The 16,513-nt window shown below is 37.0% G+C and overlaps 1 protein-coding gene across 1 annotated transcript; it reads left to right on the forward strand.

Moving 5' to 3' along the window:
- Positions 1-1,521: 1,521 nt before the first annotated feature.
- On the forward strand, positions 1,522-16,275 carry LOC131875156 (uncharacterized). Its single transcript, XM_059219190.1, has 5 exons — positions 1,522-1,526; positions 14,722-14,999; positions 15,291-15,306; positions 15,553-15,757; positions 16,135-16,275. The coding sequence occupies exons 1-5, from the start codon at positions 1,522-1,524 to the stop codon at positions 16,273-16,275; spliced, it is 645 nt and encodes a 214-aa protein (XP_059075173.1).
- Positions 16,276-16,513: the final 238 nt, after the last annotated feature.

Genomic DNA, 16,513 nt, shown 5'->3' on the forward strand with positions numbered 1-16,513 from the left:
CCCTAATCCTCCTCCCTCAACTGCCACTGCTTTGGCTGCCTGAGGAATTTTTTGATGAATAGCTTGTTGTTTTTTGTTTTCGGCCGCTAGCCGAGTGACTCTCATGGGGTGATCTTGTATCCCCCGACCTTTTTTTGTGAATATGTACTTTAATATTTCTTATTAATAGAGAAGGCCTATTCATAAAAAAAAACATTGTTCGTCATAGTTATAATTGAAGATGTGCATTGGGACGTGGAAATATGATATTTATTTATCTGAATTCAACTATTTTAAGGAAATATAATATTTGTATTTCTAGCTCAAGAATTTTTACCATAGTTCTTCTTTGGGAGAGTGAAAGTATAATATAAGTTCAATATTTATATTCTAGATTGAGATTGATTTTAATTGTGCATCCCAATAGTATCAGACCAAGAATTTAATAATAGTTTGAAAGTTTGGATTGTGATTCATATCTTGGTGAGAAAATGTCATATTTAAAAAAATGAAATATTCAGATTCATATTTCTTGTTCAAGGTGTTCCAAAATTTTAATTGTAATCATGATTTGAGATTTGAACTCTAATATGCAAACTTAAATAATTTAAAATCTAAACAGTAATTGTGTTTTGGTTGATTGAAAATTGGCTCTTCATATTTAAATAGTAATTGTGTTTTGGTTGATTGAAAATTGTCTCTTCATATTTAAACAGTAATTGTGTTTTGGTTGATTGAAAATTGGCTATTCATATTTGAAGAGAGAAATTTTTTACTCCAATTGTGTTATGTATTTGTGTTTGGCAAGAGTGAAAAATCACAATTATATTTCCAAACCAAGATTTTTAGATGTGGTTTCGATTTTGGAAGTTTGCAATCTGAAATTCATCACTAAAATTTAGACATAGTAAAAAATTGAAATTCATATTGTTAAATAAAGAATTTAATTATAAATTTTCTTTTGAAGGGTGAATAGCTTATACTTATATTTCTAACTCAAAATTTTAACTCTATTCATGTTCTCAATGAAAACCCTAATCCCACTCTCATACACACTCACTGAATACAAAAGAGCCTAGGGAGGTGACATACTTCGGGCTACTTCTTGTATGGAAGAGAGAGTCGAGGATCACCTCTTAGGGTTTCTATTCCCTTGCTGCAAATGAGAGGGAGGAATGATTCAAGAATTCAATCTAACCTAGGATGCAAGTAAGCAAGCAAACCCTAATATGAGAATGCAGATCAAAGGATAACTGATATACTACTAAAAAGTATAGATCAAAAGGCAAAATCAGAGGTGCAACTGTGTTTGAAATATAAGCAGAAATGTTCAGGACCAGGGTGCCACACCACTGTCTTGATTTTGCAAGTCTGGAGCTGCAACTGACAGGATGGGTTTTGAAGCCTGCAAGACACTATTTTGCCAAATCCTGCTGATAGGGGGAAGTACCATGGCGCCACGCCCCTGTCCTTAGGGTTTTTGCTAAGACCTGCAGCCAAAAACTATCTCTGTGTGCTCTTCTGGTCTCAAAACTTCCAGCGATGGGGTATGTGTAGGATCATGGTGTGCCAAAACAGGCCCTTCAGTGGCAATGAAATTTCAGAAAATCAGAGTTATGCAAGTTGACATGAAAATTTGAATAAGTTGTAAATATTATTTTTAAAATATGTAAGAAGAGAATCTATAAAAAATTGAATGTAGTTTCTAAGCTACTAGTTGTTTTTTGGAAAAAAAAATCCCATTTGATGAAAATTTCAAATTTCAATGCAGTGGTACTAAAATTTTAGGAAAAAGATAAGAAGTAGGCGTATGTTTGACCACCCTAATCACAATCAAATAATAATATTTTTTTATAAGATTTATAATATAAGTATTATACTCATGTCCAGATGTGACACATATTTTTTTATAATTTTTATAAAGAAAATAATTATTTATGAATTTTTTACTACAACTTTTCAAAAATTCAGAAACTCCTATGTCTGACCGCCTTAACTTGGTCAAAACCTTATGAAATTCAATTTTTAAAATTTTTTCCCTATAGTAGATGAAGCATAGGATGTGACACATGTTTTGGATTCAAAAAATGTTATACCATTTGAAAGTTATGAGTTTTATTCAATTAGTCTATCAATCAGGACTTTTGTCAGAATTCAATTAGAAAATAAATAATAATTATTTATTAAAGTCGAAATAAGACAAGCCTTGTATTGTTGGAAAGCTGAAAACGTCCTTAAAAAACCCATTTCGTTTTATCATTTTTGGCTATAAAAAAGTCATCAGCCACCAATGTAAAGTCTGGAAAATCAACGAATATTGAAAAACACGTTTTTTCAGTTGACTTTCTAGGCTTGTCACTTCCAAGCGAAATCCCAAAGCAAACTCGAGCCAAAATTTGAAATTTGAAATTTGTACAACAAAAATCGAATATCCGATACAATCAGATATTCGATTTTAATAAGTAAATTCAATAACTAAATCTGCACATAATTAATCTGTTGTTACTTAATATATAATATATTAATTCATAAATAAATTAGTATATGATATTAGGGAGAGGGGGAGTGAGAGAGAGATTAGGGGAGAGAGAGAGGGGGGAAGGGAGAGAGAGAGAGAGAGAGAGAGAGAGAGAGAGAGAGAGAGAGAGAGAGAGAGAGAGAGAGAGGAGGGGAAAGGGTCATACTGTGTCCTAAGGGGTCATATTGTTTCCTATGACCCCTTAGGACACCATATGACCCTCTAGGTGTCAAATTTTTGTAAGCAATATTGGCACTATTTTTTATATTGTAATAATGGTTCATCTTGCCACCTTATGACACACTATGACCCCTTATGAGACCATATGGTGTCGTTAGAGGTCATTGTTAGGCCCAATGTGGAAAGCTAATGTACTGAGAGGGGAGGGGTGTATCAGTACTTCAAAACATTTCTTCAATAATAACTTTACTGTTATGCATAAACCGAATAGTGCAGTAACATAATATAAAGCTAAAACAAAAAGATAACAATCATACATGATTCACTCCATAACACATATATTTTGGTTACGCAGAAACTCTTGGTTAGAGAGAAAAACTACGGTGGGGATGGTACCCACAACTTCACTACTGCAATAATAAAGAGTGCTCGGTTAGAGCTACATGTTTAGCTATTTCTGATAGCATACCCTGTTAGAAGTAACAAGATCTGTTAGATCTACCTTGCTAAAGGATTTTAAAACACTTCATCTAAAATGCTGCACCTGGTTAGAGGCTTTACAATTTATAGACTTGATTAGAGTCTTTTACCTTGTTAGAGGTTTCTCTTACAACTTCAAAATATTACAATAAAATATTACAAATATCTGCAACTTTACGTCTAGAATGTAATAGCAGATTCTATGTGCTCAGAATAAGATTACCTTGCTTGTAGCATACCTCAGTAACCCATATAGTAACTCGGTAAACCCTTCTGTTTACTCTGTTCTTTGACTGTTCTTTGAAAACCTTCTCGGTGACCTCTGTGTCTCTGTAACAGTCATAACACTTAGTGCTTTCACATGTCTTTCTTCATATATCTCTGTATCATCCTTTCTGTCATGCTACATGTGTCTTTGATCTCAATTCATGTTGTATAAATAGATCTCTTATGATGGTGATCTAATTCATTGCTTCGATCTTACAAATACGATTTATCGAATGAATAACCATACAAAATATTTCATTGGTTAGATGACCTCAAAATCATACACAATCTTTAAGTGCAATTTCCAATGTGATAATGGTTAGATGTGCCTCGATCTTGTAACAAGTTTTCATATGCATGTCCAGGTTCAATAAATCTGGTAGCACGTTTCACTCAGTGTATATTAACTCGGTATGTCATCTTTGCTACTCGGTAGATATGTAATGATACTCGGTAGACAGCTCGGTGTATACTACGCTCTGAGACTACTTTCTTCTGTAACCGACTGGACTGTTCATACCGACTGAATATTTCGTTAGAGATAACCGACTAGAGTATATAGAATAACTTTGACATAAAACTAATGACAATCTGATAAGTAGTAACAGTCATATGGTGTCCTAAGGGGTCATGGGATACCATATGACCCCTTATGACACCGTATTGGGTTTTTATGGGTCCTATGGTGTCCTAAGGGGTCATATTGTGTCCTACGACCCCTTAGGACATCATATGACCCCTTACGACACCAAATTGTGTCGTTATGGGTCATATTATGTCATAAGGGGTCATATTATGTCATATGACCCCTTAGGACACAATATGACCCTTGACGACTCTATATGGTGTTGTTATGGGTCATATGACCCCTTATGACCCCTTATGACACCATATAGTGTCGTTAGGGGTCATATGGTGTCCTAAGGGGTCATGGGATACGATATGACCCCTAAGGACAAAATATGACCCCTTATGACACCATATTGGGTCATTATGGGTCCTATGGTGTCTTAAGGGGTCATATTGTGTCCTACGACCCCTTAGGACACCATATGACCCCTTATGACACCAAACTGTGTCATTATGGGTCATATTGTGTCCTAAGGGGTCATATTGTGTCACATGACCCCTTTAAGACACCATATGACCCCTTAGGACACAATGTGACCCTTTACTACACTATACGATGTCGTTATGGGTCCTATGACCCCTTATTACCCCTTATGACACCATATGGTATCGTTAGGGGTCTTATGGTGTCCTAAGGGGTCATGGGATACCATATGAGCCCTAAGGACAACATATGACCCCTTATGAAACCATATTGGGTTGTTATGGGTCCTATGGTGTCCTAAGGGGTCATATTATGTCCTACGACCCTTTAGAAAATCATATGACCCCTTACGACACTAAATTGTGTTGTTATAGGTCATATTGTGTCCTAAGGGGTCATATTGTGTCGTATGACCCCTTTAAGACACCATATGACCCCTTAGGACACAATATGACCCAGAACGACCCAATATGGTGTCATAAGGGGTCATATGTTGTCCTTAGGGGTCATATGGTATCCCATGACCCCTTAGGACACCATACAACCCCTAATGACACCATATGGTGTCATAAGGGGTCATATGAACCATAACGACATTGTATAGAGTCGTAAAGGGTCATATTGTGTCCTAAGGGGTCATATTGTGTCATAGGACCCCTTTAAGACATCATATGACCTCTTAGGACATAATATGACCCCTTATGACACCATATTGGGTCGTTATGGGTCCTAAGGGGTCATATGACCCCTCTCCCCTAATCTCTCTCTCTCCCTCTCCCCCTCTCCCCTAATCTTTTTCTCTCTCTCCATCTCCCCTAATCTCTCTCTCTCTCTCTCTCTCTCTAAAATATGAGTACTAAAATTAGATATCTGATTTAATCAGATATTCAATTTCTGCCACTACCATTAATGTGGCAACAATAAAAAGGCCGGCAACGAGAATTATTTTTGGGACCACAAATTTATGCATTAAAATCGGATATCCGATTTTTGTAAATAAAAAAGAGCCTTGTGGGCCATTTTGTGGATTCCAATGGCCCACATTCTTCACATTCCATTTTCTGTTGACAATCAAAAGTTTTCAAACAAGTTGAGACAAATTTGTGCTTTTGAGAGATTCTTAAAGTCAAATCTTACATTGTCAATCATTTAGGAGCATCTTTGTGGAGGTAAATGGGGAGTAGTAGTCGTCGGAAGTCTAAATGCAAAAGAAAGCTTTCAAATGACCAAATTGAAGTGTATAGAGAAAGAGATAAAGAAGGTCATAGGAGGAGAAGAAAAGGTATGTTAAATATTGCTAATGTTACTTCAAGTGAAGGGGAAATTGAATTTGAAAATGCTGAACAAGTTATTGAAAATGAAAATGTAGATTTTGAAAGTGAAAATGTTGAACATGTTTAAAGTGATAATGAAAATTCTCAACATGATGTGAGAATGGAAAGTGAAAATTTGGGAGTTGACAATGAAGGTGTCCATAATTTTGGTGTAAATATGAAATTTTTTGACATTGGAGGTGAAAATGTAGAAAATTTTGACATAGGAGGTGAACATGTGGAAAATTTTGACATTGGAGGTGAAAATGTGGAAAACTTTGACATTGAAGGTGGGATTGCTCAACCAAGTGAACAATATGTAACACCTAATTACTTAAGACCTTCAAGAACCCCAAAATGGTTACTTGAAATTGATGAGAACATTATTGTTAATCTTGAAGGCAAGAGGTCAACAAGAACTGTTCGATTGTGGGCTACACAACTTTTCGACCAAAATTTTAGCAATAAGACATTGACCGAGCAATGCCAACTTTTTGTTCAATTGCTAAAGATGATAAAGATGAGACCATTGCTAAACAAATTGAAGATTCTTATGAACAAGAAGATGGAGAGAAATTATATTATTGCCAAAAATCTATTTGATGCTCTCAATTTTACTGGAAAGAATACCAAGGAAAGAGATAAGAGAGCCGCTCGAAGAGTGATTGCAACCTCCTTAGTAAGCCATCAATTGAGGAAGGCTCGTCAAATGAGACAAACTTGTGTTGATTTGAACATAAATCGTAAAACTTTGGATAGAGCACTTGCATGAAGACAAAGACTTGACGATCCACTTCAACATGATACATGGGCTTTTGGTGGGAGGTTTCCACGTGTTGATAGAAAGTTGACTGACAATGTGAAGGAGGAGATTCAACAATTTTGGCACTCTAATTCTAGAGTATCGCCCAATGTAAAGGAAGTTTTGAAATTAAGAATCAGCAATCGAGACCACACACCACATCCCAAAAATTTCTTGGAATCAAGCCAAACAATGTTGTACAATTTTTTTTGTGAAGTACATCCAACTTTGCAAATATCACAAAGGGCCATTGAATCTTTGAAACCATTTTATTGTGTACCTCTTAAGATTCGTAATACTTGTTGTTTCAAGTACCATGTGGAGTTTCAATGTACCATGAACTTTTATGCCATATTCGTTCTACAACGCATACTAATGCGATGTTGCAGGAGTGTGGTGCAATGCTATTTCCAAGACCATCAAGAGACTTGCAAGATCTATTTTTATGCCCTAGAGATGATGGCTGCTATTTCTATAGAAATGATTGTTTGAATGAGAAGTGCTCACAATGTGGTGAGTTGTCAAAGTTTGTTTCATGTTTTCATGAGGGTAGTGAACATGGGTTTGGAAATAATTATGTTGAGAAAAAAAGATATGAGATAGTGAAATATACTTTGAAGAGTGGAGGTGAAGGTTCTAGATGCAAATTAGTCTCAAGAGAAGTGAGTGTTGCTGATTTTATTTTGGATTTTAAGGAAAATATTTTCTACAAGTATGCAAGGCACACCCATAGGTCTCAGTGGTTGGATCAACAGTTCAAGATGTGTAAGAACTCTTTCCCGATTGGTACTATTGTATCAGTGGTTGATTTTGCAGAGAACTATACATTGCAACCACAAAATGAGGTACAGTCTCAGTACTACAATTCAATCCAGATTGTTATTTTTGTTCACATTACATATAGACATGCTCCTGATAGTATAGAATAGGATAGGAAGATAATCAGGGAGTGTCATTTTTATATGAGTTACGATAGATCACACTCCTCTGAGTATGTGCAACATTCTTTTGAGATTTTTTTTGAGTTCTTGCATGAGAAAGATATTGCAATTGATCGACATATCATATGGTCAACAAACTGTACGGGTCAATTCAAGAATGCCAGTATGTTTTATTGGTTGAGTAGAATGCATGTAGAGAGGCGTATACCTCATATTTGGTATTTTTTTTTAGGCAGGGCATGGGAAGGGGGAGCATGATGGAGCAGGTGCATGTTTGAAGAGAGCTCTAGTTAAGGAGCAATTGAGGATTTCAGGTGCAAATTTATCTGATGCACATTCTATTGTTGATTGGTGTAGTTCAACATTGTCACTTGGAGGTACTCTTGATTCAATAGTGACCAGATTCTTTTGGTTGGTTGAGGAGGGCACAATGGGATACGAATTGGATTGTCAAAAAAATAAATATTATTCAAAGATGTATTCATTTCTCAGCTCAGATGCAAGTACATGGACCATTTGGACACGAGCGTTGGCTTGTTTTTGTCAGAGTTGTGTTTGGTATGATTGGGAATAAGTGCGAGTCAATTGAGTGGGTTGATACATGGGTTTCCCAATATCTAACTCCTTTATCTCAAACAATATATCATCATCTATCAGATCTTGTACATCTAGGACATTCTTTTGCAGTTGTTGCACCACAAGGGAATGAAGAGAGATCAGAATATTAGTTGGCATGATATGTACAAGGAAAACAGAATCTAACACAACCAATGACAAGTGATGATGGGTTCACATATCCTACAGGTTCAGTTGTTGTTGTGGGAACTTGGTTGCGAATTTACATGATTCGAAAGAATAGCATACCTACATTTGAAGACTATGAGAGACACAAAACCATTCTCATGTATTCACACCTTATTATAGCTACAAATGTCAAGTTGTTGAATCATCAAGAAAAACCGAAGACCAAAGACCTGTGGATAGTGACTACTATTGATCATGAAGCAATACTGGATACTCTTAAGCAAAGAGATGACCCTTCAGGCATTCTTGAGTAGTAGGTCTTTAATGGTGCCTTATTTTTTTTATCATGCATTTCATTTCAAACAATGATCATAAAACCTTAATGTTCAAGTTTGTTACGTGTATATTAAGGATGTGTTCAAAATGCAGGTCTATTGATGAATGTTTTTTTGGCAACACAGTTTTTACATGCACATAGCGGGTACACTCGATATAATTCGAAGGGACATATTTTTGCAATACGACTTATTATCATGCATTTGATGAGCTTTACAATTTTTATTATTAGACAACACTATTTGACATTTTTTGATGATATAATTATCGCAAAACCTTTATACTCATGCAGGTCTTTTTGATGATATACAACACTATCACATTATGATTTTTGCGTCAACATAGTGGGTTCTCTTGATATAATTCGAAGGGACGTATTTTTATGGTATATAATCCCACCTTTTCATTTATTATCATGCATTTCAATTGAAGTGATTATCATAAAGCCTTTATGTTCATGCATGTATTTTATGTGTAGACTAACAATTCTTAAAAATACAGGTTCATGCTAGATCATTCACCGTTGACTAGTTTACTCTTGGTGATGGTACATATTCCTTTGTGCATTAATGAGATTAAATTTTGTGCATAAACACCAAGTCCCTCACTTTGTTAATGTGATTAAATTTTGTAAACTTTCACACACTATGTCAAGTGAATGTATTGCCATTTAGAAATGACAATATCTACCATCGTCTTCAACCATGCAGAGAAATGCAGTGAGAAGGTCTTAATCAACATGTGTCTTTCTTCAAAGTTATGGTTGTAGACTTTGTAGAGAAACTGGTAATTTATGTAATTATATAGTCTTGTACGTCTTAAAAATGTTTCAAATGATCTATTTATAATTTGACAAATAATTTGTATTAAGTGTCATAATTTGTTTCTTGTAGCACATTCATTCCGCATAAAAAGGTTGCTTATTTTGGTCTTCATTTATATGCAGGCATTGTTGTACGCAAGCTTCTCTCTGAGGAAATGAGGATGTCTGATGCAGATGAAGTGGGATGTTGTATCTGTATATGGATGTGAATTGATGTAACTTTGTTATGATGATATACGATGTCCATGAGAAAACTGGTTTAGTTATATTGATGATATACAATGTATTTGTACATGAGTACATTGGTGCAGTTGTATTGATAATGATGAAAAATCATGTTTGCATATTCGTTCATTGATGTCACATGCAAGTGTAATGGTAATTATGCGTATACAATACATGGAAATATTGATGATCATTATGTGTCTATAGTGTAATGCTTGTTTATCTATTTTTTTTTATTGAATGAGACTGACAAATTTTTTGCCAATTGAAAAAATGCTGCACTAATAAAACCGTAGGGAAAATTGAAAAACCGAGATAGGCTTTTGTAGGGACCCCTCTCATGGCCCCATAGGTTCAAATGGATCATTCACAGGTGCCACGGATTCCGAGTTAGGTCCCGTCAAAGTTTGACAATTTTTAGCACTTAGGTTGCTCAAGGGACGACGTCGGTAGTGTATGACCTCGAGCGTTCGACCGAGTGGGGGGGGGGGGGGGGAAATAGGAGAATGCATAGGGTAATAATTCCTAACTGGACATGTCGGAACTGATGGTTCATGATCATGATAAGCAGGACAAGAAATTGGCCACGCGACAACATTAGATTGAATGAGACTGATGATTTTTTTGCCAACTGAAAAAATGCTGCCCTAATAAAACCATAGGGAAACATGAAAAATCAAGATAGGATTTTGTAGGTACCCCTCTCATGGCCCCATAGGTTCAAACAGATCATTCACAGGTGCCACAGATTCCGACTTAGGGCCCATCAAAGTTTGACAATTTTTAGCACTTAGGGTGCTGAAGGGACGACGCCGGTAGGGTATGACCCCGAGCGTTTGACCAAGTGAGGGGGGGGAAATAGGAGCATGCATACAGTAATAATGCCTACCTAGACATGTCAGAGTTGATGGTTCATGATCACAATGAGAAGAGCGAGAAATTGGCCACGTGACAACATTCGATTGAATGAGACGATTTTTTTGCCAATTGAAAAAATGCTGCCCTAATAAAATCGTAGGGAAAATTGAAAATCCAAGATAGGATTTTGTAGAGACCCCTCTCATGGCCCCATAGGTTCAAATATATTGTCTATAGGTGCCACAGATTTTGAGTTAGGGCCCCTCAAAGTTTGACAATTTTTAGCACTTAGGGTGCTCCAGGGACAACGTCGGTAGGGTATGACCCCGAGTGTTGATTGAGTTGGGGGGGGGGGGGGGGATAGGAGCATGCATAGGGTAATAATGCCTAACTGGACATGTTAGAATTGACGGTTCATGATCATGATGAGCAAAATGAGAAATTGGCCATGCGACAACATTCGATTGAATGAGACTGATGATTTTTTTGCCAACTGAAAAAATGCTGCCCTAATAAAACCGTAGGGAAAATTGAAAAACTGAGATAGGATTTTGTAGGGACCCCTCTCATGGCCTCGTAGGTTCAAACGGATCATTCGCAGATGCCATGGATTTTGAGTTATGGCTCGTCAAAGTTTGACAATTTTTAGCACTTAGGGTGCTCAAGGGACGACGCTGGTGTTAGCACATATTTTTACAAAATACTTTGTGCTATATATAGATTCCCTTTTTCTTATCATTCGAGCATTTACTGTGGGTGTTTTATATGTAGGAGCATACTGAAGAAAATGGAGTTGTCCAAAGATTAACTGGCATCGCCAAGACTCCCAAACCTGCACATATAGAACAGTGGAAAAGGCTTTGGAAACTTTCAAGTGTGCTGTGCTAGCAAAGGGAAGGCCTTTATCCCATAATGTTTGTGGGATAAGCTCATTTAATGTTTAAGTCCAAAGCAGCCTATATGATAACTGTCGAAAGACAAAAGGCTTTTTGTGTGAAGAAGGCTGAAGCCGGTGGACCCCACGTGCATGCGTATCCCGAGGAAACCAAAGTTTTAGAACAGACTGGCGAGGATGGAGGTTAAAGATCAAGCAAGTTTGACTTATCAAACGGTGATCGCGGAGGATTTGATGACCATCACTATGCTACAGGATAGAGATGCATGTTGGTTTAAACCCGTGACTTGGCGACTAAGCACGTCCGAAAAAGGGGAGGTTAACGAGCACACACGTTCGAAGTGGATCAATGGTCGTCACTATACGGCAAGATGAAGTTGCATGACCTATATCCCCCGCGACATAGCGACTGCCAAGGTGGTAGTTGAGGTGTCATCTCAATAGATCTACAAGCGAGTCAGGATGTGCCATGTGGCGGAGCGTAGAAGAGAAACCCGGGTCCAATGGTGGATGAAATGGCAAGATAGATGGTGTCCAGTGGCAGTCAAGGTGGATCCGCAGGTGAACCAAAAAGTGACAAGCGGCACAGACAGACGAAGACAAGAGAAAGCCACTTTGGTAAGATTAAAGGCCGAGCAAATAAGGAAGATCAGACGGTCAGACGAATCAATCCAATGGTGGTCGCTATATCGCGATCGGAAGGTGCTCGATGTGTATTCGTCGCGACATGGCGATTGAGTTGTGGGGTCCGCTAAGGAAGCAATTCAAAAGACCAAATTCCGGTGGTGAGTCCAGGCCGAGATGAGGCGGCAAGATAAAGACCCCAGAGCCAATCAAAAGCAGACACATGGCAGAGCGCAAAGGGAGGCAGATCAAGCAGTAGAATGAGGCGGTTAAGGCAAACGGTTGAAGTGAAACAGTCTGGCGGTGATTAGCTTATCGAACAAACTTGGGCTATGATGGATCTCAAAAGGGACTCACCGAAAGCAGCGGTTTCATCGACATGGGGTTCATCGAAGAAATCAAATGCGGTCCCATCGAAAACAAAAGGTATCGATGAAACTGTAGAATTGATAAGACCTGTGAACAGTTCGCTGATGAGGAAGTTTGGCCAAACGATAAAGGGTGATCTGCTAGTGAACCAGAAGAAGATACGTGGCACGAATGGATGCACAACAAAGGGAAAAATTAAAGTTAAAAGTATAGCTCAGACTACAAGGAGGAAATACGATCGAAATACCAATTCCTTAAAATAATAAAAGGGAAGTATTTTGTTTTACTTGTCATATAAAATATTTTACCTTAGATTATGAAAAAACTATCATTATGGTAAATTATCTTATTTAAATAAATATTTACAAGTGTTTAATACTTTGATTTAAATGAATTATTTTAACAAGTACTTGCATAAGGAAATAAAGATTATTGATTCTTCCAATTAAGACCAAATTGAAGGTGAGATATTTTAATCAAGGAATTTGATTGGCTTATCTTTGTGTGTAGAAAATAATGAGAGCATGATGAATATTTGCTGAAGAATTTTATCGAGACAGAGAATAGAAGATACATTATTAAAGCATCATTTAGTATTTTTTAAGGGTTCTCATTTGTAATTTTTTATTAAACCAAAGGGTGTGTCCTTTGAAAGGAAACTGTCTATAACTCCCTTTTGTGTATGAAAGGGTGTGTCCTTTCATATACGCCTTTTGATTTACATACTTATAGGGAGTCATTTTTTATGTAAAAGAGAGGGGGGGGGGAGACACAAGAATGACATAATGCTGTAGGGATTGAATATCATTTTGTATCAGAGAAGTCTATAGGAAGAAGAAGTATCATTTTGTGCAAACAATCTATAATGAAGTATTTACAAGTGCAGCTTATGTATGCAATTATTTCCTAAAGATTAATATACAAGATTCATTGTCTCTTTTTCCAAATAATGTGTATACTTTGGTGTTGATGAGTTATCTTTGTCCTCCTGATAAATCTGTTTATAGATTTTCTATGATGTGAATCACATGCCATTGCATTAAGTGAAAGATTGAGTTCTCATTGTTTGTGTAATGCATACTGAACCTTCATAATTGATGAGAAATTGTCTCCTGAGTTGATAAGATATTTTGTCCACAGATTATCGTATATACCCTTGGATAGAGGCACTGGTCTATTATTGATCTTTTAAGGTTTTGATCTGTATGCATTCAAGGTTCTTGATAGAGAAACATTCTTCCCAAATCCTATATGAACTAATCTATGCAGATTTTATTTAAGTCCTGAAAGCAATCTCATTTTCAATATACATTCACAATCATTTCTTTTCAAAGCATTCAGTTAAAGCAAATAATAAAGCATAGTTGCAGAACAATAATTTGCCAGTTGTGTAAACTTGCTAAAGGGTTTAAATCCACTATAAATAACCTCTTCTTGTGCTTGAGAGGAAAAGGCACACCCACCTAGGTTCAGTGGAGCCTAAAGTGCAGAGGGATTTGGTCTTTGACCATCCCTGTTCGTTGGCCAAGGCCGATTGGACTAATTAAGGATTTGGCAAGTCTTTTGGTTTTCCAATCCGTGGTTTTGGGCACCAACAAATTGGCGACTCTGCTGGGGAGTTGTCACACAAATTTTTTAGAATCTTTGGTAGTTTGTTTTAGACTCTACTGAAGGAGAGATCCCAGAAGATCAGTTAAGTTGGTAATATTTCCTCTTAGGAGGTGGCGACTCTACATTTTAATACATGAATAATAATTGGTATGTTGAGAAAATAAGAGAAACCCCTAGGAATTTGTCCATAAGATTTATGCAGGGGAGGAGGTCTCTGCACAAGGGACAAGAAGATTTTGTTCAGTTGAGTCCCAAGAAAAGGAACGAAGAGAAGAAATCAAACATGACGTTTGAAGGATATAAGAGATTTACTAGTAGGGAGGAAGATTCTTCATCTGCTAGCAAATCTGAAAATAGGGAGGAAAATCCTTTCTATAAAATAATTACAAAAGATAATAGACATAGTCATGATGAGATCTTGATTGAGGAGGACAAGCAACTGGATGAAATCATACTTAATATGGTCGATTTAAATGGAGATGAATCCAAGATGGTGAAAGCTCTTAAGAGACAACCGGATTGGGTGTTGCAAAAACTAGGAATAAACAGAGATACAATTCAAAGCCCTAGGCCAGAAGAAATTGAAGACAAAAGTAAAGGTCAAGAAAATAGGCCAGCAATTCCTAAATATAGTCCCCCTCATATGCAAAGAATAGAGAAGCCTTTTGTAACTTATGATAACCCGTTATTGAATGGAACTAGAAGATGGAGGGATGTACATAGGGATCAAAGTGAAGAAAGGCATGAGGATGGAAGATGGAATGGAAATAGGGGAAATGATGGGAACTGGAATAACACAAATAGGGGTAACCATACAGGAGGTAATGGGTATGGCAATAGTCAAAATAATGGATATAATAGAGGTAACAATGGCAACTATGGAAATGGCAATGGTGGAGATAGGAACAATAATAATGGCAATAGAGGTAATAATGGAAACAATGGCAATAGTAATGACAGTGGAAACAGTGGGAACAATGGTAATTATGGCAACAATGGTGGATTCAATAGAGGAAGTATGAACAATCAAGGCAACCATCATGTCGACAGACAGTCTATGATCATTGAAAGATACAAACAATTGGATTTCACTGGCATTGTTGGTTATACAAATCAGATCACTAGTAATTTAAAATCAGCAATCCCCAAATTCTCAGGGAATGGAACTGATTTAGTAGAACAACATGTAGTTAATGTAAAAAATATCATTGAAGAATTTGAGTTTCCTCATGAGGATATATTCATGAAGTTATTTGTTCAATCTTTGACAGAAGATGCAGGGGAATGGTATAGGAATCTTCCTCATGGATGTATCGACAATTGGGATGAGTTTTTAACGTTGTTCTTGGAAGAATTTGTAGATCACAATGATCCTTCATTTGCATCCCATGAGTTAACAAGTATAAAGAAAAATCATAATGAATCAGTTGCTGAGTTTAACAAAAGATTTAATAAAGTATTAAATAGAATACCCAGAGATGTCACACATGTTGATTCTTTTCTGATTAACTTTTATTTGAGTGCTTTTGAAAGCAAAACTCATTATGAGATTTTGTATCATAGACATGATACTCTACAACAAGCATTCAACATTGCTGCTACTATTGAGAACAATAGGAAGGTTGCTGGGAAAATTGCTAAAAGAGATGATCCAAAGTTATACAATCCTAGGGTTCCCAAGAAAGATAACCTTACTCAGATCATGGATATGCATAAGGACATTGTTAGGGGTAAAAACGTATGTTAGTATGAATAATAATTATAAGTGTGTTATGTGTGTTTATGTTTTGCTATTACTGAGAGGTTCCCATCAGGTAGTTGGGAGTCGGTGACAGTTGGCAACTTGGCCAACCGTCGGGTCTATATATTGTTTGGTTGGAACCTCGACAGGGGATCATGTATGGACAATTGGAGACATTGGAATAAAGATATAACTTTCTGGTCTGATTATTATCATCTGTCATTTATGTTATGATGTACAATTGTTCTGTTCTATGAATGCTTGGTACGTGCATGTACTACTGGGTTATTAATTATTCATCACTATACCTTTAGGACTAAAATTTTTGGCGTCGTTGCCTAAATGAACCTGGAGATAACTATGGCGGCAGGCAGAAAGAATTAATGGGCCGGCCGTTTGAACAACAATTAATTGTCGTGGATAGCGACACGTATGAGGAGAGTACCGTGGAAGAGGAACGAGAGGATCAGTTGACGGCGGACTTGCTAGAGTTGTGGGACGTGTCGGTCACGTAGTATGTGCAGTGAGAGGCTTAGGAGAGAGCCATCTCGGAAGGCACGGTACGTGGTGAACTCACTGTCAGCACCCCCGTCTTTGACCTCCTCGGGAGCATTCCAAGATTACTTGCCAGAAACTTGATTGCATGACAAAACCAAAGAGAAGAAACAACAAATGAACTTCGGTGGCAACAAGTCCTCCGACGGTATGAGGAACAGAGTTGTAGGGAGGAGGAGGAGAGGGAGGCTAGTTAGC

This window comes from Cryptomeria japonica, chromosome 4 (genome assembly GCF_030272615.1).
Source record: "Cryptomeria japonica chromosome 4, Sugi_1.0, whole genome shotgun sequence".
Taxonomy (NCBI): Eukaryota; Viridiplantae; Streptophyta; class Pinopsida; order Cupressales; family Cupressaceae; genus Cryptomeria; species Cryptomeria japonica.